The sequence below is a fragment of the Bos indicus genome, chromosome 9 (genome assembly GCF_029378745.1).
Source record: "Bos indicus isolate NIAB-ARS_2022 breed Sahiwal x Tharparkar chromosome 9, NIAB-ARS_B.indTharparkar_mat_pri_1.0, whole genome shotgun sequence".
In the NCBI taxonomy this organism is placed as follows: Eukaryota; Metazoa; Chordata; class Mammalia; order Artiodactyla; family Bovidae; genus Bos; species Bos indicus.
The window spans coordinates 42101893-42127585 of NC_091768.1; the positions used below are offsets into that span (position 1 = coordinate 42101893).

Consider the following 25693-nt stretch of genomic DNA (forward strand, 5'->3'; position numbering starts at 1 on the left):
TATAAAAGCGCTTATACTTCACATAACTGGCTCTTAAGAATTCTGACTAACTAGATTAATGTACACCTTTTTGAGTTTTGAGAACCAAGTATTAACATATTTGGCACTAAATGAAGACCCAGCTCTCAAAAACAAAGATGACACCAAGTCAGGAGACAGACCAATGGATCACAGTTGTGATTCAAAATGATGTTGATGTGCCACAAAACGGGATAAAAGTACCAAAAGGTGTAAATAGCTTCAAAAACTTAATTATACTGAAAAGAATCAATTGAAAACTTTTCAGCAGAAGAACTGAATACGCAACAACAAATAAAGTAGCCATAGAGTATAAAGCTCTGTACTAAAAACTTCAAACAACCATCTAGACAGACACTGTAACTGTACTCAAAATGCCAACAGGGCACTGGGAGAGATTTAAAAAAGTGGATAAACAACTTTAATAAAATGTGGTACCAAGTAAAGGGAAGAGAAGGATGCTATGAGATCACAGAGCCAAAGCACCTAGGTTAAGGAGGTTAAGTAAGGTTACTCAGGAAATGATGTTTCAATTGAGAGCAAAAAAGAGAAACAGGAGTTAGCCAGGGAAAAATAGAAAAAAGAGAAGGAGGTGCATCAGGCTGAGAGAAGGCTCTGAAATATGAGAGGACCATACATTACAGAAAATGAAACAAGTTCAGTACTGAGATAAAATATAAAAGGCCCAGGGGCAAGAATTAAGATACTAGAAAAATACAAAGAAACCAGGTGACACAGGGCTTTACAATGGTAAATTTAAAGTTAAATTCAAATAGTTTTTTAATTTAATACTGAAGATACCAGGGAGCCACTTAGGAGTTTTAAAGAATTTGGTGGCTTAATTATACCTCCTCTTAAGCAAAGAAGAAGGATGCTGTGCTGTGCTGTGCGTAGTGGTTCAGTTGTGTCCGACTCTCTGAGAGCCTATGAACTGTGGCCCGCCAGGCTCCTCTGTCCATGGGGATTCTCCAGGCAAGAATACTGGAGCGGGTTGCCATGCCCTCCTCCAGGGGATCTTCCCAATCCAGGGATCGAACCCAGGTCTCCCATATTGTAGGCGGATTCTCTACTGTTTGAGCCACCAGAAAAGTGCAAGGAGAAGGATACTGGAAAACAATTTAACAGCTTTATCCTTCTGACATATTAGCAATGACCTGTTGCAAATACAATAGGGGAAAAAAGGATCCCACTTACAATTAAGATTAAAAAGTCTAAAATAAAGAAGAGTCATATTAACAATCAATCTGTAAGATCTATGTGAAGAGAACTAAATTTTCAAAGGCATAAATGAAAATTTGGAAAACTGGACACAATGTTATGGAAAAGAAAGGCACAACATCATAACACTGTCAATTCTGTACAATTTACAGATTAAACACAGTTCCATCAAATTCCAATTCCAACATCTTTAGAAAATCATGAAGATGTGAAGTAATGAGGAGGATCTTATCTACCAGATGAGAAAATAATTATAAAACACTGTGGAGAAGGCAATGGCACCCCACTCCAGTACTCTTTCCTGGAAAATCCCATGGGCAGAGGAGCCTGGTAGGCTGCAGTCCATGGGGTCGAGAAGAGTCGGAAACGACTGAGCGACTTCACTTTCACTTTTCACTTTCATGCACTGGAGAAGGAAATGGCAACCCACTCCAGTGTTCTTGCCTGGAGAATCTCAGGGACGGGGGGCTGCCCGTCATTCAACAAGTGACAGCTAGACAACTAGAATAGAAAAGTTAATTTAGATTATCCCCTCATAGTACATACCAAAATACTTTCCAGATGGCTTTAAAATGTAAATACATTAAAAATTTCAAACCAAAAAAATAAAGTACAGGTGAATATCTTCCTAGTCCAGTGGTCTGCAAACTATGGTCAGCAGGCCAATGGCTATACCCAATAGTCTATTGTCTCTGGCTGTTTTCACAGTACCAGAATTGAGTACAATTGTTCATCGGTATCCGCAGGAGATTGGCTCAAGGAGCCCCTTCATATACCAAAATCGACAAATGCTCAAGTCCCTGATATAAAATGGTACAGTACAATAAATACAGTTGGCCCTCTGCATCCACAGATGTTCAACTCAAAAATAAGGATGGCCAATTATAGCTGCAATAGAGACCATGGCAGGCAAGGACAAAAGTATTACCTGACCCTTTCCAGAAAAAGGTTGCCAATCCCTGACTTACTCTCCTAACAGGTGTGGACTTTCTAAAGCTAATCCTGTCTGGACAATGACAATCATCTGTGAAACTCAGACTTAATGAATCCCAATTAAATCCCTGTAGTAATGGATCAAAAACATAACCATGAGAGCTAAAATTATAAAATGTTTAGAAGAAAACATCATTGTAAATCTTCATGACCTTGGATTAGGCAATGATTTCTTAGTTATGATACCAAAAGCAAAAGCGACCAAACAAAAAATAAATTGGACTTCATCAAAATTAATACTTTTGTATTAATAAAGGACATTACCAAGAAAGTGATGGTACAACCCACAGAATGGGAGAAAACATTTGCAATCTATAATCTGACATAATTCATTAAGAAATAGAATCCAACAATTTCACCTATGAGTATTTCTCTGAAGGAAACAAAATCACTATCTCAAAAAAATCACTGCACCCCCATGTCCACTGTGTGTGCATGCTCAGTTACTAAGTCGTGTCCCACTCTTTGTGACCCCATGAACTGTAGCCTGTCAGGCTCCTCTGTCCATTGCTGCTGCTGCTGCTGCTGCTGCTGCTAAGTCGCTTCAGTCGTGTCCAACTCTGTGCGACCCCATAGACAGCAGCCCACCAGGCTCCGCCATCCCTGGAATTCTCCAGGCAAGAACACTGGAGTGGGTTGCCATTTCCTTCTCCAATGTATGAAAGTGAAAGTGAAGTCGCTCAGTAAGTGTCCGACTCTTCGAGACCTACCAGGCCGCGACCTACTCTTCTGCAGCCTACCAGGCTCCTCCGTCCATGGGATTTTCCAGGCAAGAGTACTGGAGTGGGGTGCCATTGCCTTCTCCGTCTATCCAATGCAGCATTATTTAAATAGCCAACACATGAAAACAAGTGTAAATCAACATATGAAAGGATAAATCAACAGTAACATAAACCAGGGTGTTGACTGCCATTTTGAGTAAAAAACTAATGACTTTAAGGGTACACAATGTGAGCCTTTGAGTACTACAAATGTTCTATTTTTGATTTGGGTTGTATTTACACAAATCTGTTTATAAAAATTCAGTAGGCTTTACAATTACCACTTGTGTACTTTTCTAAATGAATCGTATACATTAATAAGTATACTTAAAAAATAAAAATGAAGTTCACAGTGATTATCTTTCCTGTATTTTCTACTATGCACATGTAGTATTTTTATAATAAAAATAATTTACTTTTAATAGAAAAAAATAACTCATCAAGTATAAACAAAGGAGACCTGTCTTAATAGCCCAAGGAGCCTTAAGGTGAGACATGAATATGACCTGGCCACCAAGTTAATGCACCAGGACACAGAAAAGGTAACCTAAAGTACTGTTCTGGCCAGAAATGTCCAAAGGAATATACTGATATGTGGACCGTGTTTACAGAATGACATTCAGAAACCATACTGTAGTCTCAAGAAGGGAAGTACTTCAGGGATCTAGAAACCGTAAGATTTCATAAGAATGTCATGAGATGCGACTGTAAGACAAGAGAGGTTGACACTAAGGAGAGAGTAACATCCCAGCACTTTGTGTCTAGCATACAGGTGCACCAAGAAATATTTGCAGAATGAATGCACAGATGAATGGGAGAAATATAAGTCTTTGATGTTGTAAAGGCTGTCAAATGGAATTGGGACAAGGAAATATGATAAATGAATAAATGACTATATAAATTAATAAGATACACATCATCGGTCTTAATATACTTAGAAAACTGCCATGAGAATAATGAGAACTAGAGTTATATAAGCTGTCCTTGGGGAAAGAGTCAAGATGAATGAGGAGAAGTTACAGAGAAGCTCAAATCTTAGCCTATTAAAGTATTTTCTAGCAATTAGGGCTACCTAAAAATGAACAGAATGCCTCAAAAAGAAATAAAGGCAGAAAGTACATTCCCATCTGACATTTGACTACATAACCCAGAGGTCCCCTTCAGCTCTATTATTCTATGATCCTACGAAATGTTATCATTGTATCTCACTGCACAGCAAATAATTAACAACTGGAGTTACTCTGAAAACAGTATCCATAAGCAATATCTTACTAAATGAAGATATGATACCTAAGTGACTTATCTGAATACTATAAATCAAATTTGAACAGCTTTCTTTGAAACATCATGATGAAAGCAGTAGCTCATATTTTCTAAGACCCTCTAGATATATTCAGGATATCCAGAGAAAAGGTAGTTAAATCTAGGATAACAACAACCATCCTGGTTATCTGTAGAGGCCCTCCACACCATCTTAGAAAAATCAAAACTGCATTTTCTAGAATTCAAAGCATTGAAATCAGACTGAGTCCTTTGCCATTGTTAACATAAGTGAGTCTGCCCCCCAAATCAAAAAGGTTTTAGTAATTATACATAGAGCTGAGTTCGTCCTATTCCTTTTCACTGACTGGAATCCACCACCTCTACCATTTCAATATTACCATTTCAATTACTCCTGGCATAGCCCCACACTTATATAACATGTCTTATGGTTTTCAAAGGACTTTCTCATACAATAACTTATTTGAGCCTCATAGATGACATTTGAGCCTCATGATGACATGTTAGTTAGGATGACTAATCTCATTCGACAGATGAGAAAAAGGAAATATCAAATTAAATGACTGATTCAGTACCAGAGGATGAAACCAAAATCACAATCTAGCCTTCCCAGGTTACATTTTATTATTCATCAGGTATCCCATATGTTCATTAGTCCTAAAACAGAACTGATCAGAATTCTTCTAAGTAATAGTTATGGGATAAAAGGAGCTTTACTTTTTCACAAAGAGAAAGAAGACTGTTGCCAAAAAGAACACACGCTTAGTTAAATGAAATCAAAACTATATGAGGAATTTAGATTTCCAGTTTAAAATGTTTACCCAACTGCTGTGAGAAAAATGCACAATCAGGAAAAGCACGTTTAATATTTCTAAAGGGTTGGATTAAAATTTCAGCTGTAAACTTCATTACTGTAATTAGATTTTTAATGCATATTTATTAAACATCCATTCAAATACTGTGTTCACAATTATTCATGAGTGTTTTGTACATTTGTGTTGATTTTAACAAACTATAAACAGTGGCCACTGACCAGAAATGTTCTCCTACAATGACAGAAGCCCATGCTAAGGTCATATGCAGCCCGTTTATGCTCTATTATGGTCTATTCATACCCAAAGAAAAACATTCAGCTGCCTTTCTGAAAACCGCAATGGTCATCAATGACCCAAAAAGTCAGATTTACCAGTGACACTAAAAGACCTATGTTTGATTCAGTGATGAATAAACAAAGTGCAGAATAGAAGAAAATCAAATCTTAATTAAACTCTTTCTTTAGAAAAACAACATAAGCCATCATCAAGGAATGCATCACAAGATGATTTACTTTATTTATAAATGGCTGATTTAGGGGCTTTAAAAGGGTGCTTTTGATTTAAATAGAAAAATTATGAAAATTGAAACTAAATGCTTGCCAGTTATCATTCTTTTCCTTTAGAAGCTAGTTAATCTTCAATCTGTCAATGTGTGTAACTTTACAAAAGGAAAAAAAACAGTACTTTAAATTTCATAACAAATCAGTAAAATACTGCCTAAAAATCTGAATAAAGCTATTCTGAAGTAATTATAGGCATGGCCTAGCATACTGAGTAACTCCTTAATATTCACTCTTTCCAAACACTACTTAATAATGAAATCTAAGAGATCTATTTTCTTTCAAACAATAAAGAAAAATAACATCTATTTGTTATGTTCATTTAAAATTTTTTACACACATATATAAAAGAATTTTTAAATGGAATCTATAGGAGTTATATATAAGATATAAATTGCATTATGGAGCTTTGAAATAACTAAGATCTACATGTTCAGGCTTTAAAAATTGCTGAAAACAGGTGTACCTGGTCAAGAACATGGACAGATAATGTTGAAAACTATCTTTGAGGATGAGCTGAATGGAGAGAAGAAATAAGAAGGACAAGCAGGATAGTGAAAGAAGGTTAAGAAAAAGATTCCAAAGATTAAAGTATGAGTTACCTCCAACAGGGTGCACACAGAAATGAGACCTCAACAGAGGACTTCAGGCAAGGAAGACAAAACACAGCAGGAAGAAGAGACATATTCAAAAGGCTCTTAAGAGAGAAATTAGAACAAATCTTAGTCACTAGTCAGAGAAAATTATGAGAAACAGTGTGAGAGAGAGTCAAGCTGAGGCCACATAACCTTCTGTCAATTTACAGAGCATATTAGTGTACTGGTGCCAAGGCTGAACTATCAATTTCAAGACCACTGACTATTACTTCTGTAGTACTTTTGTGAAAAGACAAATCCAAAATAGTTAAATCCATTTAACATTCACCATTCACTTAAAGAGAATGCAGATCACTAGGTAAAAAGCAGTGCTAATTTACGGTAGATCAGTAATCTGTCTCTAGACTTCTAAAGTTCCTTTTGAATGGTTCCACTCTTAAGTAAGCAAGTAAGTGAAAGTAAGTGAAAGTCGCTCAGTCGTGTTTAACTCTGAGACCCCATGGACTAAAACAAGACAGTCCATGGAATTCTCTAGGCCAGAATACTGGAGTGGGTAGCCTTTCCCTTCTCCAGGGGATCTTCCCAACCCAGGGATCAAACACAGGTCTCCTGCATTGCAGGCAGATTCTTTACCAGCTGAGCCACAAGGGAAGCCCAAGAATACTGGAGTGGGTAGCCTATCCCTTCTCCAGTGAATCTTCCCGACCCAGGAATCAAATGGGGTCTCCTGCATTGCAGAAGGATTCTTTACCAACTGAGCTATCAAGGTAGCCCTGTTCAAAAGTTCCACTCTTGAATCCATCCTATTTCATCTGCCAACCCTCCACCACAGAATTACATTTGGACACTAGCTATGCCATGTAGTAAGTTCTACTATGCTTTAAAAAAAATTAACTGAAAGAAACCTGTTGTTATTTACTCACTTGCTAAGTTGTGTCCGACTCTTTTGCAACCCTATGGACTGCAGCACACCAGGCTCCTCTGTCCACGGGATTTCCCAGGCAAGAATACTGGAGTGGGTTGCCATTTCCTTCCCCAGAGGGTCTTCCCCACCCAGGGATCAAACGCACGTCTCCTGCACTGGCAGGTGGAATCTTTACCACTGAGCCACCAGGGAAGCCCAAAGAAACCATTATCATGAAGTTAATCAGTCTCAGGAGGAGGCATGAACATTCTTTTCTAATACAATAATAAATGTTAATAGAAATCCAAGAAATATGAAGTTTCACACAGGGTATTCATCTAATTGGGTAATAAAAGTCCAAAGTCCATTTTCTTAATCACTAATCTATACCACCAATAAATAATACCAACTCAAATGGTTGAGTTCTACTCACAATAATACCTGATGAGGATCTCCAATGTGCGTGTACTAAAAAAGAGATTGTGAGCTAAAGGTAAAGATGAATCATCAGTTAACAGAGAGATCTAAAAATACAACATTGAGATGCAGAAGGACAGTATAATAATAAGAAATCACAAGATGTGACTCTCATATTCTCTCACCTCTAGGAAACAAACAATTTCTAAGGCTAGCTTAAGTAAAATAGATATGCTGATTTTATGTTCTAGAAAAATTAAAAGCACTCTCCTCCTTGGTTTCTCTCCTCTTACTCCTATGACCTCTCTAACTGCTCCCTGACAAGGTCACATTCTTTTGCTCATAAAATAAGTTTTCCTTAAGAAGTCATTCCTAGTCTTTCCTCCTTTTCATTCTACAAATATTACCAAGCTAGTTCTTCCATTCTCATGTGTCTCAGCACCTCCTATTTCCTTTCTTAGATGCATCTCTCATACTTCCTACAACTAATTAGATTTATTTACCTAGAATTATCACTAACATCTCAAATTTAATATATCCAAAATGGAACCTCCCCTAAAACACCTCTGGCCTTACTTTTTGTTTGTTTAGTTTTCTTTGATAGACGGAATATGATGCCATTAAGTTGCCCAAAGTAGGAAACCCAAATTGACCTTAACTCTGCTATTTCCTTGTCTCCCCCAGAGAGGGTCGATTTACCAAAACAATATCTCTGAACTCCCTCCTTTGCTGCCCTGCTCTCCATTTTTACCAGTAATTCAGGCCCTAAGTCACTCTCCTAGATAATCACCATGCTTCCAATATTCCCCCATCCAGGCATTCCTGATCTGTTTTTCAGGTGGCCCCAAGGACAAATATACTAAAGTGGACCTGATCACTTCTCAAGAAATATTCAACAAAATCACCCTGAGCCTACATGTTTGTATACTATACAAGACTCTTCTAAACAGAATCTGGCCCACCTGCCAAGCTTCATCTCTACCTACTCCCCCTGAGGAATTATACCTACACCAATAAGGGCCAGTCACAGCTCACTTCTACACTTTTGCTTAAAAGCCCTTCCATTTCCAAGCAAAGCTGCTTTCTTTTGTGTAGTCCTACAAGACTTCTGATGAGCCTAGATATGTTGGTGTTAACGTTTATCATCTTGCTAAAGAGCTAGTAGAACATAGTGGTTAAGTTTGTGCTTCTGGAGCAAAAATGCCTGGGTTCAAATACCACTAGAGTGGCTGGTCAGACTGTTTATCTATAAAATAGAGATAACAACAACTTTACATAAATAGTACAGGAAACTCTATTCAAAATTCTGTAATAACTTATATGGGAAAAGAATCCGAAAAAGAATGAATAAATACATATGTACAACTGAATCACTTTACTCCTGAAACACAATGTTGTTAATCAACTATATTCCAATATAAAATATAAATTTTTAAAATGTAAATAGTAAGTAACCCCACCCCCCAAAAAAATCAAGAAAAGGATAGAAAACAAATTTAAATCAGACTCCAAATACTGAATAACATTTAACTTAAATTTCTTCTTTTACTTAAAGAAGGAGAGGGAGCAATTTTAGTTACAGTTAAATTGACTTCTATCCTAATTACATTTTCATCAAATGTCCACATTCAAAACTGGCTAAATCTTGAGTATAGGAGATAGTATGAGTTCAGGTTAATAGCATTGGCCTTAGGCTCAGATGTAAGTCCAGACACAGCCTTTACTTGAACCCACAAGTTCTGTCACTTAACTAGCCATATAACTTTTGCAACCTTGGGTTTTTCATCCCCAAAATAAGGATAATGAGAATTAAATAAGGTAAGGTATGTAGAAAGCAGTTAGCATACTGTATGACCCCGAACAAACATTCAATAAGTCTCATGTTATTACGATGTTCCTTAAGTCCTAATTTTCAGAAATTATGGTACATGCATAGAATGGAATTCTATTTTAACCATTAAAAATGTGAGGCAGTTCTACATGTATTGATGTGGAATGACTGCCAAGATATAGTATCAATACATGAAAAAAAACATAAGGCTAGAAAAGTGTGTATAGTACATTACCACTTCTATTTTTCTGTAGCACATACCACAGATATTTATAAATATATATATGTGTATATATGTACACACACACAGATATATATATATATATATATATATATATACACACATACACACACACACAGAATGTCTCTGGAAGAATACATAAGAAACAAGTATCAGTAGTTGCTTCTGGGAAGAAAAACTAAGTGGCTGTGGGACAGGGGTGGAAGAAAGTCAACATTTTACCTAATTCCTTTTTGTACCTTTGAATTTCCTATTGTTTACTTCTAGTGTCTATACTGCAAAAAAAAAAAAAATTCTAAGTTTATATTATGATCGAAGAAACCTCATGCTACCAAAATATTCCATTAGATAGTAAGTGTGCTAAGCCATTTCAGTCTTGTTCTACTCTGTGACACCCTATGGGCTGTAGTCTGCCAGGCTGCTCTGTCTCAAGGCAAGAATACTGGAGTGGGTTGCCATTTCCTTCTCCAGTATAGGAGGTGGATTATGCTAAACTTTACAATAAAACCTAAAGGGACTTAATCACAGTTCCAGTATTAATTTCAATTCTATTGTTGATAATAATCAAAGACTGAGAGAGCTTTAGCTAAATTAGACAACGACAAACAATCTATTGAGATCTATGGGGGGAGTGGCCTGGAGATTTTTTTTTTTTTTAAAGAAAGTTATGTGGATGAGGGAACAATAAGAATAACATCACTCAAAAAAAAAAACATATATATATATATATATATATATATATATAACGCGCCAAACATTGTGCTAAGTGCTGAGGAAACTGACATCTGGTCCTTGCCTTTGAGTAACCTGCAATTTAGTTGAAGTATATGAACAGAAGTATATGAGCGACGGAACTGAACTGAACTGATGTGAACAGAGCAGTAAAATTAGCACTCCTGGTGGGCTTGCTTACTTAAAATACAGGTTCATTTATTCATGAACACATAACAATTCGAATGAATGAATGGTGTAAGCCTTGGTGACAAAATACACTTCGCTGAAGCCTCTAGTAACTTGAAAAGTACATGAGAACTCGACCCCTCAATCTGAGAATGTTTGTACACTTCCATTCCCGGAATCCAGAGAGCTCGCGGAGCCTGCAGGTGTCAGAGGCTTGGCTTTTCACTACAGTCCCGGGATACCAGGCTGGAGACATTGGGACTGCGAACGCGCAGGTTGGAAGAATTCCTAGACCTCAACCCCCACCCCTCACCCCCACTTGAATCCTTTCAAGCCAGGTACTCCCACACCTGGGCTTACAAAGTCTCAACTGTAACAGCCGGGGTCCGGGGGACAACAAACCCTGAGTCGAACCCTGACCCTCAAAATGAAAAGTCATTCTGGGCTACCTCCCTCAGTGCTTAGTGCTCCTCCTGGAGCAAGCAATAATACTAGAGCACGAGAGGGTGAAATCCCTCTGGAGGAAACCTCTCGAAAACTGAACCAAAGCGGCAGTATATGGAGCTCCAGGAGGGTTGACTGCCCCGAGGCTTCCTGGGTCATAAGCAGTGGGCTCGGCTTACTCCAGACACAGTCACTAACCTTTACAAAGAGGGTTTCCAGGGGCGATGGCCGAAGGGGTGAGAGCAGCGGCCCAAGCCCTGCACCCAACACATCTCCCTCTCAGCCGGCTCTGCGTTAAGCACAGGGTAACCAAGGGCGACCATGAGGCCGCCATCTTGAGCTCCGCACCAGGGGAGGAAGAGGAAAACTTTATTGAAACCCAGAAGAGAGACGGTAGCACAGACAAACGTGGCCGGGTTCATGGAAGGCTCCGCCCGAGAGAATGAGCAGCGGAAGAACTCGACCTCTAGTAGCGAGGGGGCGGGCTGGCCTCCGATGCCCTTTGGATCCTTCCAGACATAGCAAATCTGGACTACGACTCCCAGCATGCAGTGCGGCGGCACCGAGGGCGGGGCGGGCAGCTCAAGCCTGGCGAGAGGGACAATTGTCCATCCAGAGGGTGCAGCAGAGGATTCCAAAAGACTTTCAAGGAGTTGGAACGTGATTACAGCTTGTATTCAAACAACCATCCCTGAGCCTTTTAGGTTAGAGAACCTGACCGAGATTGCAAAATCAAAAGTGCAGGCTCATGTTTTAACGAAATATTCATGTTACCTTCCATAAATGGTAGGATTTACTTGCCTCCAGCGTCCAACTCATCTTTAGCAGAGTATCTGAAATGTGCTCCTACCACTTTTGCTTTCTGTATTTTAATACCATAAATTATTTTTGATGTGGCGTACACTCAAACGTTTTTATTTATTTTTATTTTTTTTTATTTTTCACTTGGTATTATCTTTAATTACAAAGACTTTTCCAATCACATCACATAGAGATCATTTTATCCACTGCTCTGTTTGGCTGCCAATCTCTTATCTCTCTCCTCAGCAATGGTAAGGCGAATACCCTTTCCACGGGGAAGAGAGATCCACGGTTTGTTGCCTTTGCCAATAACGAAAATGTTTGAGAGCCGTGTGGCAAAGCTGTTGCCGTTCGCATCTTTCACATGAACTACATCAAAAGAACCTGGATGCCTCTCCCGGTTTGTAATCACACCAATTCTTCCCAGGTTAGCACCTCCAGTCACCATGCACAGGTTACCAGTGTCAAATTTGATGAAATCAGTAATCTTGCCAGTCTCCAAGTCAATCTGAATGGTATCATTCACCTTGATGAGGGGATCAGGGTAACGGATGGTACGAGCATCATGGGTTACCAGATGAGGGATTCCTTTTGTTCCCACAAATATCTTTCTTACTTTGCACAATTTATACTTGGCCTCCTCAGGTGTAATACGATGAACAGCAAAGCGACCCTTGGTGTCATAGATCAAATGAAAGTTCTCTCCAGTCTTATCAATGCTGATGACATCCATAAAACCAGCAGGGTAGGTTATATCTGTGCGGACTTTGCCATCGATCTTAATGAAACGCTGCATGCAAATCTTCTTTACTTCATCTCCAGTTAGGGCATACTTAAGTCTATTCCTTAGGAAAATGATTAGGGGGAGACACTCCCTTAGCTTGTGGGGGCCGGTAGATGGACGAGGGGCAAACACACTGGTCAGTTTATCCAGCATCCAATGTTTTGGAGCTGCTACGCGTTTCAGGTGCTTCTTGGGACCCCGAGCCATGGCTGCGCTAGGCACGAAAAGAGCCACTCAAACGTTTTTAAAGAACATGGGGAAATGTATGTAACATGGGAAAGCCAATGGCCTAAAATGAATGAGTGGATAGAATGGCCATGGGACAGTGTATCTAAAGAAGAATTTCTAGGTGATCTGCCCTATTTTGGTTAATCAAAAACTGTTTTGAGTCACTATGCTAAATACATTGGGAATACAAACTGCTGACCTGAAGAGTTAGTCAATCTGGTAGGAGGGATAAACACAACAACAAAATGTTTAACCACGTGTTGTGGAATCAATGAAAGAACACTTTGGGAAATCAGGAAGGCCTTCTAGAAGCTTTACTTTCAACAGGAAATGAAGACCTTCCAAGAACAAGGAATAGAGTGAGTTAAGGCAGGAAAGAAAATACGGATTACAGAAAGGAGAAAGCCAAGTTTCAAACTACACTATAAAGAGTTCCAGAAAATTGGGTTGTTGGTCTACAATAGACCTCCTCACCCATCACAGCCTTGTGTTGGTGAGGGGGCTTGACTAACTCAATGCAGCCATGAGCCAGGCCCTGCAGGGCCACCCAAGAGGGGCCAGTCATAGTGAAGAGTTCTAACAAAATCTTCTACAATAGAAGATTCCAAAGAAACAGGAAAAGAGAGCATGTAGCATGGTATAATATTTTGGAGACTTCTTTACTGACTGTCAAATCATTTATGGAAAAATTATTTTGATCATCTTCCAAAATATGTTGTCAGATTTTTTTCTATCTTTAATTACGTCTGAAAGGACAAACTATTCCTGCATGTTTGTTTCATTTAATATCACTAATTTTTGGTGTGACACTTTGTGAAAGACCTTTTGAAAAAAATTGGACCATTTCTTCCTTGACTTACACATTTATCACACTCAAGACTTTCAGAGAGTGTCTGAGTATTATTTTGTTTGCTCTTGGAAAACTACTGCTTGTCTTGGTCAATGAAATTATCTCTTATTAAAGATTCCAAGTTTAATAATTACAAAAGTGAAATAAGAACTCATGTATAGTTTAATGCCAAACTTCTAGGAAGATTTACGGGAAATTTTCACATGACTGTACAAGTGGATGGAAACATGGCAAATGAACTTTGTTGTGTACAAATATAAGGTAACTTAGAAATAAATTACATTTTTTGTATTCAAGAGAATTGATAATGATAGAAGACTAATTAAGTAGCCATTGTAAACTATTTTATTAAAACATCAATCCCAGGGACTTCCATGGTGTTCCAGTGACTAAGACTCCACACTCCCAATACAAGAGGCCTAGGTTCCATCCCTGGTCAGAGAACTAGATCCCACATGCTGCAACTAAGACCTGGCTCAGCCAAATAAATCAATACTTTTTAAAATAAACAAAAACATTCCATCACAGATTCCAAAGTTGTAATGCCTCCCTAAAGTCTATGGAAGGAAATACAATTTATTCTGTATCTTGAAAAAAATCAAGATCTGGTTCTTAACTACCTTACCGTCTTCTCACATTGAATGAATGAAGCCCTGTGATTTAAGTATCTCATTTGTTTTCATGCCAAGTCGCTTCAGTAGTGTCCGACTCTGTGTGACCCCATAGACGGCAGCCCACCAAGCTCCCCGTCCCTGGGATTCTCCAGGCAAGAACACTGGAGTGGGTTGCCCTTTCCTTCTCCAATGCATGAAAGTGAAAAGTGAAAGTGAAGTCACTCAGTCGTGTCCAACTCTTCAGGACCCTATGGACTGCAGCCTACCGGGTTCCTCCGTCCACGGGATTTTCCAGGCAAGAGTACTGGAGTGGGGTGCCATTGCCTTCTCCATTTGTTTTCATGAATCTCCATATATATTATTTTCAAAAAAGCTGGAAAACGGATCTTATCTTCCTACTCCCTATCCCCAACTTTATTTCCTAAGTGTGTTCTGATACTTTTTTAATTAGAAAAAAATAACTACTGGGATTAGCAGATACAAACTACTATATATACATTATATAAACAAGTCCTACTGTGTAGCACAGAGAACTATATTCAATATCCTGTAATAAACCATAATGGAAAAGAATATGTATGTATATGTGTGTAACTGAATCATTTTGCTGTATACCAAAAACTAACACATTTGTTCAACCGTACTTCAATTGTAAAAAAAGAATCATGAAAACTAGTAATTGAATATTTCCAGGGCAACTCCAAGAATGTTCCAGGTTTAATACTGCATATGTATTCAGTATTTATCATTACAAAAACAAAAAAATGCCATGTGTATGGATATCCAGACTTATGAGAAAAGTTATTTTTAAATCTTGTGTGTGTGTTAGTTGCTCAGTCATGTCCAACTCTTTGCAACCCTGTGGATTGTATGTTGCCTGTAGGCCATCCGTGGCATTCTCCAGGCAAGAGTACTGGAATGGGTTGCTATTTCCTCCACCAGGGATCTTCCTGACTCAGGGATTGAACCTGGGTCTTCTGCATTGCAGGCAGATTCTTTACCATCTGAGTCACCAGGGAAGCCAGGTAACTTCTAAATCTTAAAGGTACCTTAAAGATCTGATTTTAACCCAGCCATTTTACATATGGACATGAGTTTGAGTAAGCTCTGGGAGTTGGTGATGGACAGGGAAGCCTGGCGTCCTGCAGTCCATGGAGTCAAAGAGTCGGACACTATTGAGCGACTGAACTGAATTTTACATATTGAGACACAATAATCCTAAGAGAGAATAATTTACCCAAGATAACACAGGCACCGCTCCTTCTTGAAATTAACTGAACAGTAAAAGAAACTGAAAACTTATTTATTTAATTAGATAGTTCTTCAAAATGTCTTTAAATGAGACCTATATATAGGCAAAAAGTATACTGTGCTATAAGAATTTTGATTGTCACATAGTGATGGTCATAGTCAATCTAGTTGTGTTGTCTGGTTAGTTAAATTTGATGCAATGCATATCCAGGCAATCAAATACACTCAATGTTTTTCAGTTCTATAGATACAGATTGTTTTTTCAGAGGAACTAAAATTAAATTGCAGCTATTCATCAAGACTCAAAGATGCAATCATAAAGCTATGTGAACTCATTTGTTTATAAGTGTTAGTTCTTGCACCAGGTGACTACACTCAGAATTAGCCATGATTTGGCCTAGACTTCAAAGGAATCAGCTGGTGGTTTATTTTCAAATGGACATCTTAGGAAGATTACTTGGATAAATAATTATCCAACTTTACTGATAATAGAGAAGTTCTCAAGCTAGACTCTCTAGATGATAAAACTTGAATACCTTTTGGTCATGGGACATATCTAACTCAAGAAGGGTGTCTTCTGCCAAAACCAAGACTAGAGAAAACTAGGGCACCAGATGAGGAAAGGATCATGAGACCACTAATGTCTATACACACCAATTATAAGGGCCCAATTTTCCCAGCATGTATCTCACTTAGGCCAAGTAATTCTCATCAACTTCAAAGGGAGTGATGTGCATCCACAGATCTGAGTTTGCCATATCCAGGGCTTACTCAGCAGGAATACATACTATAATTCATGATACCAGGCTTCATTCTTTAGTCCAAATCAACCCAGCTGGATTTTGAAGCATTTGTTCTTGGAAATAATCAACTGTCCCTTAAAATATCAAATCCACTTGGCTTCATTTCACATATCAATGCTGTTGATTACTCAAGACAAGCCATAGTTTGAGTTTATAGATTGATATGCAAGACATGTATTTTAGAGTTGCATGCTATACTACTATATAGTTTTATAGTATTAAATTACTAAAATTTATCCTGGAAATGCGGAGAAGGCAATGGCACCCCACTCCCGTACTCTTGCTTGGAAAATCCCATGGACAGAGAAGCCTGTTAGGCTGCAATCCATGGGGTCACTAAGAGTCGGACACGACTGAGCGACTTCACTTTCACTTTTCACTTTCATGCATTGGAGAAGGAAAGGGCAACCCACTCCAGTGTTCTTGCCTGGAGAATCCCAGGGACAGGGAGCCTGGTGGGCTGCCATCTATGGGGTCGCACAGAGTCGGACACAACTGAAGTGACTTTGCATAGCATAGCATCCTAGAAATGATTTTATGCATAGCAAAGAGAGAAACAAGAGATATGACTTCTTGTGTTTGCTACTCAACAATTTTTTAAAAATATAATTCCGTTTATAGGTACTGTTTTTCAGCTTTAATTTGATACTTTAATACCAGGTAAATTATCTTTTTATTTAATTACTTTTATATAATAGCGATCTTGAAAGTCTGAAAAATGATTAAAGGGCATTTTCTAAGAAATAGATTTCTGAACTTAAATTACACAATTTTTCTGCTTATAGTTTTGGTGTTATCTAAGTTATTATTATATTATTACTGTTATTAAATAGTTATGAAATGGCAAGTATAGAGTTTGACATTTACAAATATCTGAGATGTTAGGTCTAAAATGTTTTTAATCACACATTTTGAAAATTAATATAAGTATACTCCCATTGTCTTTTTTTGTTGTTGTTTAGCTTCCATCTATGGGGTCGCACAGAGTCGGACACGACTGAAGCGACTTAGCAGCAGCAGCAGCATTTATTAGTTTTGACTCACTCTAGCATATTATACACATAGCACCTGTGCCCATTTAGTAAAGAATTTCAGTACAAATCACTCTGAATTGAATACACATCTCTAAGAAGCATTACAATTGTTGCAATATTTTTAGAAACTGAAACAAGGAAATAAACAACTTCAGTAAAAGTGATTTAAATAACAAATAACGTATCTTTATAAACAGCTTATCTCCTTGAGAACAAAGAATAAACAAGGAGACAAGGGTTTTTTTTCCTTCCACTATTAAAGCAGATCACAATATGAATGGGTGAAATGTCATGAATAATTGGAGAAAATCACAGAGTAATCTTCGACAAAAACATCTGATTTATTTAAATTGTCATTGTTTGTCTTATTAGAACCTTTATTTAACCTTGTTATCCACAAGGCAGTATTCAAGCTGGTTTATCAAAAATATACTCTGGAACTAATGATATTTTGAAATTTTTGACTTTCGCATATGCAAGCTATGGTAATGTAAATCTCCCATGGCAGATGTTTTACTTGGGACCTAATTAACTGACATTACCTTAGACAGAAATGCCTATGAAAACCTAATGTTTTGAATCTAAAATGACAGTAAATAAATCAAGGCTTTGAAACATTCTGTCAGTAGACCTGAGCTCAGCTTTCTGGTCAAGAGGATCAAGCTTTTGAGTACTTGATTCATTTAGTTACAACATTGATTGAATATCATCTGTTCACAGACCTAGCCGTACACCACCAGTCACTTCTAATCATAGCTTCAAGGCTTCTTCCTATGATTTTCCAGCCACATTCTTTCTTCCTAGATAAGGTCATTTCCAATCTCCTTCACAGATTCTAGGCATTTCAGGGCTTACCACATGTCTGGTACTGTTCTCAGTGCTTTACAAATATTAATTCTCAATGCTCATAACCACCTGGTAAGGAAGATACTATTGTCCCCATTTTATACATGAAGAAACAGAGGCACAGGCAGGCAAAGTAACTTTTCTAGGGTTGCTCATCTACTAAGGATTTTGCCCATGTCCTCTACCAAACCCTGACTTAATAGAATATGATTTGCTCATAGTACTGTCTTCAAGTCAGACACGTTTATGTAAAATATAAATTTCTAGATGAGAAATATTTCTAATACAAAAACATATCAGAATGGTGATGTGTAAATCATGCTAGTATTCTGTGTAATGGATAGAAGAGATTAGAGAAAGTAAGGCAGTATGGAGAATTCTGCAGTCTAACCAAACTAAGATATGGCAGGAGGTGGTGAAGAGTAGATGAGAAAGGAGAGAAAAAAGATGACTCACTGTTATAAGCCCAAGTGATTTACAGCAGAAAGGATGTAAATATCAGAGGTATTGCTTAAGAATAAGTGGGATGAGACTGATTTAGACAGTCAAAGTTTGATTTAGTCAATAGGACAACAAACAGAAATAGCACATGGTTGCCTGGGCAAGTGTGTGTCGGGGTGGGTGGCAAGCACTGTGGCAACATGCCCGCACTCTAGGTTGAGGTAAGTATAGATCTGGGAGCATTGAACAGCTGAGCAGATCAAGCCTTGTTGCAGCAGGACTGCTCAATCTCTCAAAACCAACCCACGAGACTTCCCTGCTGGCCTAGTGGTTACGAATCCACCTGCCAGTGCAGGAGACATGGGTTTGATCCCTGGTCTGTGAAGACCTGACATGCCTGTGCACCTGTGCTCTGGAGCCCAGGAGGGGTGATTCCTGAGCCCAGGTTCAGCAGCTACTGAAGCCCATGCAGCCTAGAGCTCGTGCTCCACAACAAAAGAAGCCGCTGAAATGAGAAGCCCATGCACACAACTAGAGAGTAGACACGCTCGTCACTCTAGAGAAAAGCTTGTGCAGCAACAAAGACCCAGCGCAACCAAAATAAAACAAACAAACAAAAAACTTGACAACATTTAAAAAAAAGAAAACAATCCACAGGTTCTGGCCGAATACACCTCCTATGAAGAGGCATTCCTAAATGTAGTTAGAAGAGTTTACTTCCTTTGCAAACACAACTAGGAACCAAAGCTGGTATGCCTGGAGTGTATATTGTGGTGGAAATGCCTTTCACTAGAATGCTGACACCAATTCACATAGATTTGCCAGGCCTTTCTCCTCCCTATAGGAGTTATGGTGCTGTTTGCATCCTGAGATTTGGCATCTCACAGATATCCAGTCTGGACAGTCCTCCATTGCTAAATGCAGTACCTTCTCAGGTCAAACGAAAGAAACAGAGGCAGGGCAATTCACTTCAGTTCAGTTTAGTCGCTCAGTCGTGTCCGACTCTTTGCTACCCCCTGGACTGCAGCACGCCAGACTTCGCTGTCCATCATCAACTCCCCGAGTTTACTCAAACTCATGTCCATTAAGTTTGTGATGCCATCCAGCCATCTCATCCTCTGTTGTCCCCTTCTCCCCCTGCTTTCAATCTTTCCCATCATCAGGGTCTTTTCCAATGAGTCAGCTCTTCACATCAGGCGGCCAAAGTATTGGAATTTCAGCTTCAGCAACAGTCCTTCCAAAGAATATTCAGGATTGATTTCCTTTAGGATGGACTGGTTGGATCTCCTTGCTGTCCAAGGGGCTCTCAAGAGTCTTCTCCAACACCACATTTCAAAAGCATCAGTTCTTCGGCACTCAGCTTTCTTTATAGTCCAACTCTCACATCCATACAGGGGCAACTATTTCTCAAATCCATTCTCTTCTCTACATTCCCACTGCTGCCATCTTAGTTCTGCCAGAATGATTTTTCTAAACTAAAAATCAAGTCAGTCTCATTCAGTGGTTTCCTTTAGAATGTCTTTAGATAATGTCCAGAATGTAAACATTGACTGAAATGCCCTCTGGCCTTAGTCCTTGTCATTTTGCCCTTTCATCCAGCAGTACTAACTACCTGTAGCTCCCCAGCAGTGCTTTCCTCTGGGAAACAGAGGCCTCGGCCTGTGTTTACCTCTATCTCTGGGATGTACCTCCCACACAGAGGCACACCCAAATCACAGATGCTTTGTGTGTCAAACACCAACTTCAAGTCCCATGTTTACTGTTGCTTCCTTCTGGAATTCTTTCCCTACTCCCCTCGAGACTGGGGTATGTGGCTGTCATCACAGTCTACTGGCATGTGCCTATGACCAGACTGAAATATCCTGTAAGTAAAAACTGTATCTTGTTCACCACCTTCCCTCTTCTCCGCCCGCAAGCACCTAACACAGCACTTGGTTTACAGCACTTGCTCAGCAACTATTTGTCACATGAATGGCTAGAAGGATTCAAGAGTTCTAAGGGGGACATATCTGTTCAGCTAAGGAGACCACATAATGCCACTGGTTCTGGAAATGACCCTCTCCCTGCCCCACCAACAAATCAATATATATGGCATTCTTGAGATTCTCTAGATTCTTGCTATCTGCTATGGTCTGGAGACCAGCAACAGTGGCATTTTCTGTAACTTGCCAGAAATGCAAAATCTCAGGCCTCATCCTAGAACTCCTGTATCAGAATCTGTAGTTCTACCCAATCCCCAGCTGAGCTGTTCCTCAATATTAATGATTGAGGAACACTGCTCTGAGTATTGGTGGCTCTTTACTCAGAAAGTTCATAATCCATTTTCTTGAGAGAATGAATACAAATACCTGGTTACCACTGTTTCTGCAGCTGAGGACTTGCGTATTTTCACCCCAATTCAGGTTTACACTAACCTTGCCTGACCTTACATGGTTGATATCAGTCACACTATATGAAATTATAGGCTTTCAATTTCAAAAGGAATCCTGTGCCTTTTTATTTTTTTCAGAAGTCAACCACTTGACCAGGGACAGAAATCGCTCATTGTCCTGGCTGCTTTTGACTCTTCCAGACATTGGATCCAAAGTCATCTATAAGAGGAGAGTCCCTCCTCACCCAGTAATGGGTCTTATATTCCTGACGTCTGAGCAGTCCTCAACCATTGGTTGGTGTACTCAGCATTCGGCTGGGAGCAACCATGGGACATGTGGACTCACAGCAAATGCAGTAATGACATTTCAGTACACAGCAGCTGAGGCCATAGGTTAATTATGTTCCTGAGGCTAGAGATCTGAGAGGCACATTCTTATGGCTACCACAAAGGGTAAAGACAAGGTATAGGGAAAGTGGCTTAATTGGTGGAGAAGAACTTGAAAACAGCAAGAGAGGGGGGTTCTGATGTTGATACAACCATCTGGGTACTGCCTGGTTTACCAATACAGAAGAGACACTAAATCACACACACACACACAAGTAATAAAATAGAGAATTATGTGTGTGTTGGACAAAACTTTGTCTCAGGGTGGCAAGTAATATTGCTCAAAGGGAATGCCCAAAACACAACAGATCAACAGGTGCTCACTAACCTGCCTTCTGTGAGTCACATTTACTAGGCTTATTTTGCTGAGTGGCTCGCTCTAGGTCTTGCCACTTCTTTTTTTTTGGTCACGTGGCACACATAGGGGATCTTAGTTCCCCAACTGTGGATCAAACCATGCCTCTTGCAGTGGAAGTGCAGAGTCTTAACCACTGAGCTGTCAGGAAAGTTACTTGCCTCTCCTTTAAATGAAATCATGAACAAATATACCAAAAAGATCAGTGTGAAGATATGTTCAACTAAATTATTAGCCTCCCCAAGACCCTAAACTCTTAGTCCAGGGAGCAAACCTGCACTAACCCCTCCCTGATCGTGGAAGTAGAAAACTTAACTTTTAAGAGAAGGATAGAGACTATCTGATATGTTCCTAGAAGGGCTTAACATCATCTCCAAAGCTTCTGATTCTCCAATCCCAGCTGGGTGTGCAACAATTCAATTCTGACACTACCTAGAGTTAACACAAACCCTGCAGGTTAAAGATTTAGACCCACAAGACTGCAGACACCAGCCTTAAATGGGGTACCTAAACTACTCGCTTCTGCTTCCTGCCTGAAAAGTGAAAGTGTTAGTCACTCAGTCATGTCTGATTCTTTGCGAATCCATGGAATACAGCCCACTAGGCTCCTCTGTCTGTGGAATTTTCTAGGCAAGAATACTGAAGTGGATTGCTATTTCCTTCTCCAGGGGATCTTCCCGACCCAGGGACTGACCTGGGTCTCCCGCAATGTGGGCAGATTCCTTGCCATTTGAGCCACCAGGTGCCTAATTGGTTACGAATTTGAGGACTCTCAAGACCCTCTTCTCCCTAAGTTTTGATAATTTGACTCACAGAACTCAGAAAAGGAAAAAAATACTTTATGTTTAAGCTTATTTTACAGCTCAGGAGTAGCCAAATGGAAGAGGTGCACAGGGCAAAGTATGGGGGACAGGGCGCAAGGCTCTTCCGTGCCCTCTCCTGTCTGCCACATTCCCAGGAGTCAGGGGGTGGGGCTGAAAGTTTTAATGGGCTTTGCTTTATTGTGCTTTTCGGATACTGCACTTTTTACAATGGAAGGTTTGCGGCAACTCATTGTGGAGCAGGTCTATCAGTGCTATCTTTCCCACAGCATTATTTTTTAATTAAGGTTTGTACATTGTTTTTGAAGACATATTGTTGTAAACAGACTACAGTGTAGTGTAAACATATTTGTATGCATTGGGAAACCTAAAAATTTGTGGACTTGCTTCTAGAGTAGGTAATAACCAAATGGACATAAAACAGAGTAACACAAAGAGAAACTTAATTTTGTATGTACCAGAGTCCCATAGAAGCAAGCGACTAGAGAAAGTTGGGCAGTTAAAGCTTATGAGCCATCCTGAGCTAGGGAGTAGGATAGGGGTCTGGGGCTTCCAAAAAGGGAAGGGCAGTAATTCAGAGGACAGTAAGAGACGCAGATGTCTGGCAATTAGGATGTTTGCCTTGCCTCAGCAGGTCATTCAGACAAAATCTATCTTTGGTAATAGCTCTCTCTGGGCCAAGCCCCATCTACTTTCTTTTAGATAGTGAGGAAAGAGGTACAAGTTTTTCTGAAGTCAGTTGCATCTTGATTATCCTCCATTCAAGATAATCCACATGCCAAAGTGGCATATTTGGGGGTCACACATTCTGCTCCCTTTCAGGGACCAGTTGAATAAATTATGGAACATCATGTAATGAAATACTTTACTGCTATAGTAAGTGTGGATTTAGCTCCAAGATATATTGTTAAGTAAAAGAAGGTACAAAAGTGTGTGTATTCTATGATGCCATTTCTGTTAGATAATACATATGTATATAAACACACACATTTTACATGCTAGACTATTTCTGGAAGGACACAAAGATACGTAGCAAGAAACTGAGAACTGTGGCTGTCAATAGAAAGGGGAAGTAGATGGCTGCAGATAGGGACTGGAGGCAGGTGTTTCACTGGATACTCTTAAATGCACTTCGACTTTTGAATCATGTAAATGTTTTACTTAAAATGAACAAACAAATCATAGTGTTTATAAATTCCCTCAATACTAAATCTGAAAATGCCCACATTCTCAAAAGCTGGCAGTGGTCTGGGCATGCCTTACACTCTCAGAAGTTCTGAGGGTGACTCATGTTGTAAGTAGCCTTCAGTGGGGAGGAAGGAAGCACTGAGCTTTGTGGCTTTTACTTTTCTGTGTGCTGCATGAAGTGAGGTTACATGCTGAGAGTTTTAGGAAGAGGGTTGCAAAACATTTTATCTGAGAAGCAAATAAAGTAAGGGACTGCTGAGGCACGTTGAAAGGTCAGCTGAGATTAGAAACCATAAATGTGCCAGTCAGCTTAGGATTTTCTTCAGAATTCTCAGCAGGCTGGGAGCAGATGTTTGGAGGTGGGTCAGGGTGTGAACTAGAAAAATGACATAAGAGTGGCCAGGATGGCCCTTGAGAAGTTTCCAGGACTTTATTAGGTTTGCCACAAATTCAGAGTCTGATACTCTGGAGGTCCAGCTACTCAGTTTTATAATTTTCCTCAGAGGCGATTAGGCTTGGGGTAGTGATGCAAGTCAAGCTCACAAGATGCTGGTTGATAAGACAGAACCTTAATTTACAAGTTTAAAATGAAAATATAAACTAGCTGCACCCACAAGGCAGAATTTCCTTTTGCCTGCAAGAAAGTCCTCATGATAAATAATCCTAAAATGTATATGGAACCACAAAAGACCCAGAATTACCAAAGCAATGCTGAAAAAAAGGACAAAGCTGGAGGGATAACCCTCTCAAGACTTCAAACGATATCTCAAAGCTACTATAAAACAGAGTAGTATTGGCACAAAAACAGACAAAAGGATGAGCGGAACATAATAGAGTCCAGAAATAAGCCCAAACACATCTGGTCAATTAATCTTTGACAAGAAAGGCAAAAATATACAATGGAGAAAAGACAGTCTCTTCAGCAAGTGGTGTTGGGAAAGTTGGACAGTCCCATGTACATCAGTGACGTTAGAACATGCCCTCACACCATACACAAAAATAAACTCAAAATGACTTAAAGACTTAAATATAAGATGTAACACCAAAAAGCTTCTAGAAGAGAACACAGGCAAAATATTCTCTGATGTAAATTGTAGCAATACTTTCTAAGATCAATCTCCCAAGGCAAAAGAAATAAAAGTAAAAATAAACAAATAGGACCTAATCAAATTTACAAGCTTTTGCACAGCAACGGAAACCATTAATAAAAAAAAAGACAAACCTATGGAATAGGAGAAAATATATGCAAACAATGCAATAGATAAGTGCTTAATTTCCAATATATACAAAAAGCTCATGCAACTCAATATCAAAAGGAAACAACCCAATCAAAAACTCGGCAGAAGACTTAAATAGACATTTCTCAAAAGAAGACATACAGATGGCCAATGAACACATGAGAAGATGTTCATCATTGCTGAGTCTTAAAGAAATGCAAGTCAAAACAATGAAGTATCACCTCACACAGTCAGAATGGCTATTATCAAAAAGCCTACAAATAATAAATTCTGGAAAGGGTGTGGAGAAAAGGGAAATTTTCTATACTATTAGTGGGAATATAAATTGGGACAGCCTTTATAGAAAATAGTACAGACGTTCCTCAAAAAATTAAAAACAGAGCTACCATATGATCTAGTAATCCCACTCCTGGGTATTTATCAGGAAAAGCTGAAAACTCTAATTTTAAAAGATACATGCACTCCAGTGTTCATAGCAGCATTGTTTACAACAGTCAAGATATGGAAGCAATCTAAGTGTCCAACAAGAGATGAATGGATAAAGAAGATGTGGTTTGTATATAAAATGGAATATTACTCAACCATAAAAGCATGAAATATTGTCATTTGCATCAATATGGGTGGACCTAGAGATTATCATATATGTAAGTCAGAGAAAGACAAATACCACATGATATCACTTATATGTGGAATCTAAAAAAA

The 25693-nt window shown here is 39.1% G+C and overlaps 2 protein-coding genes across 2 annotated transcripts in view; both read right to left on the reverse strand.

Annotated features, from left to right (window-relative positions):
- Window positions 1-11468, reverse strand: part of AFG1L (AFG1 like ATPase) — a 197836-nt gene extending 186368 nt beyond the window's left edge. Inside the window, exon 1 of the mRNA XM_019967261.2 lies at window positions 11178-11468. Within this exon, the coding sequence (XP_019822820.2) occupies window positions 11178-11313 (136 nt within the window). The 5' untranslated portion in view covers window positions 11314-11468. The remainder of the gene's footprint in view (window positions 1-11177) is intronic.
- A 440-nt stretch (window positions 11469-11908) lies between these two features.
- On the reverse strand, window positions 11909-12799 carry LOC109563847 (small ribosomal subunit protein eS4, X isoform-like). Its single transcript, XM_019967262.2, has one exon. It carries the CDS (start codon window positions 12769-12771, stop codon window positions 11980-11982), a length of 792 nt encoding a protein of 263 aa, XP_019822821.2. The 5' UTR covers window positions 12772-12799; the 3' UTR covers window positions 11909-11979.
- Window positions 12800-25693: the final 12894 nt, after the last annotated feature.

Coding starts and splice junctions, on each gene's coding strand:
- LOC109563847 (XM_019967262.2), bottom strand. CDS start 12,771: ATGGCTCGGGGTCCCAAGAAGCACCTGAAACGCGTAGCAGCTCCAAAA.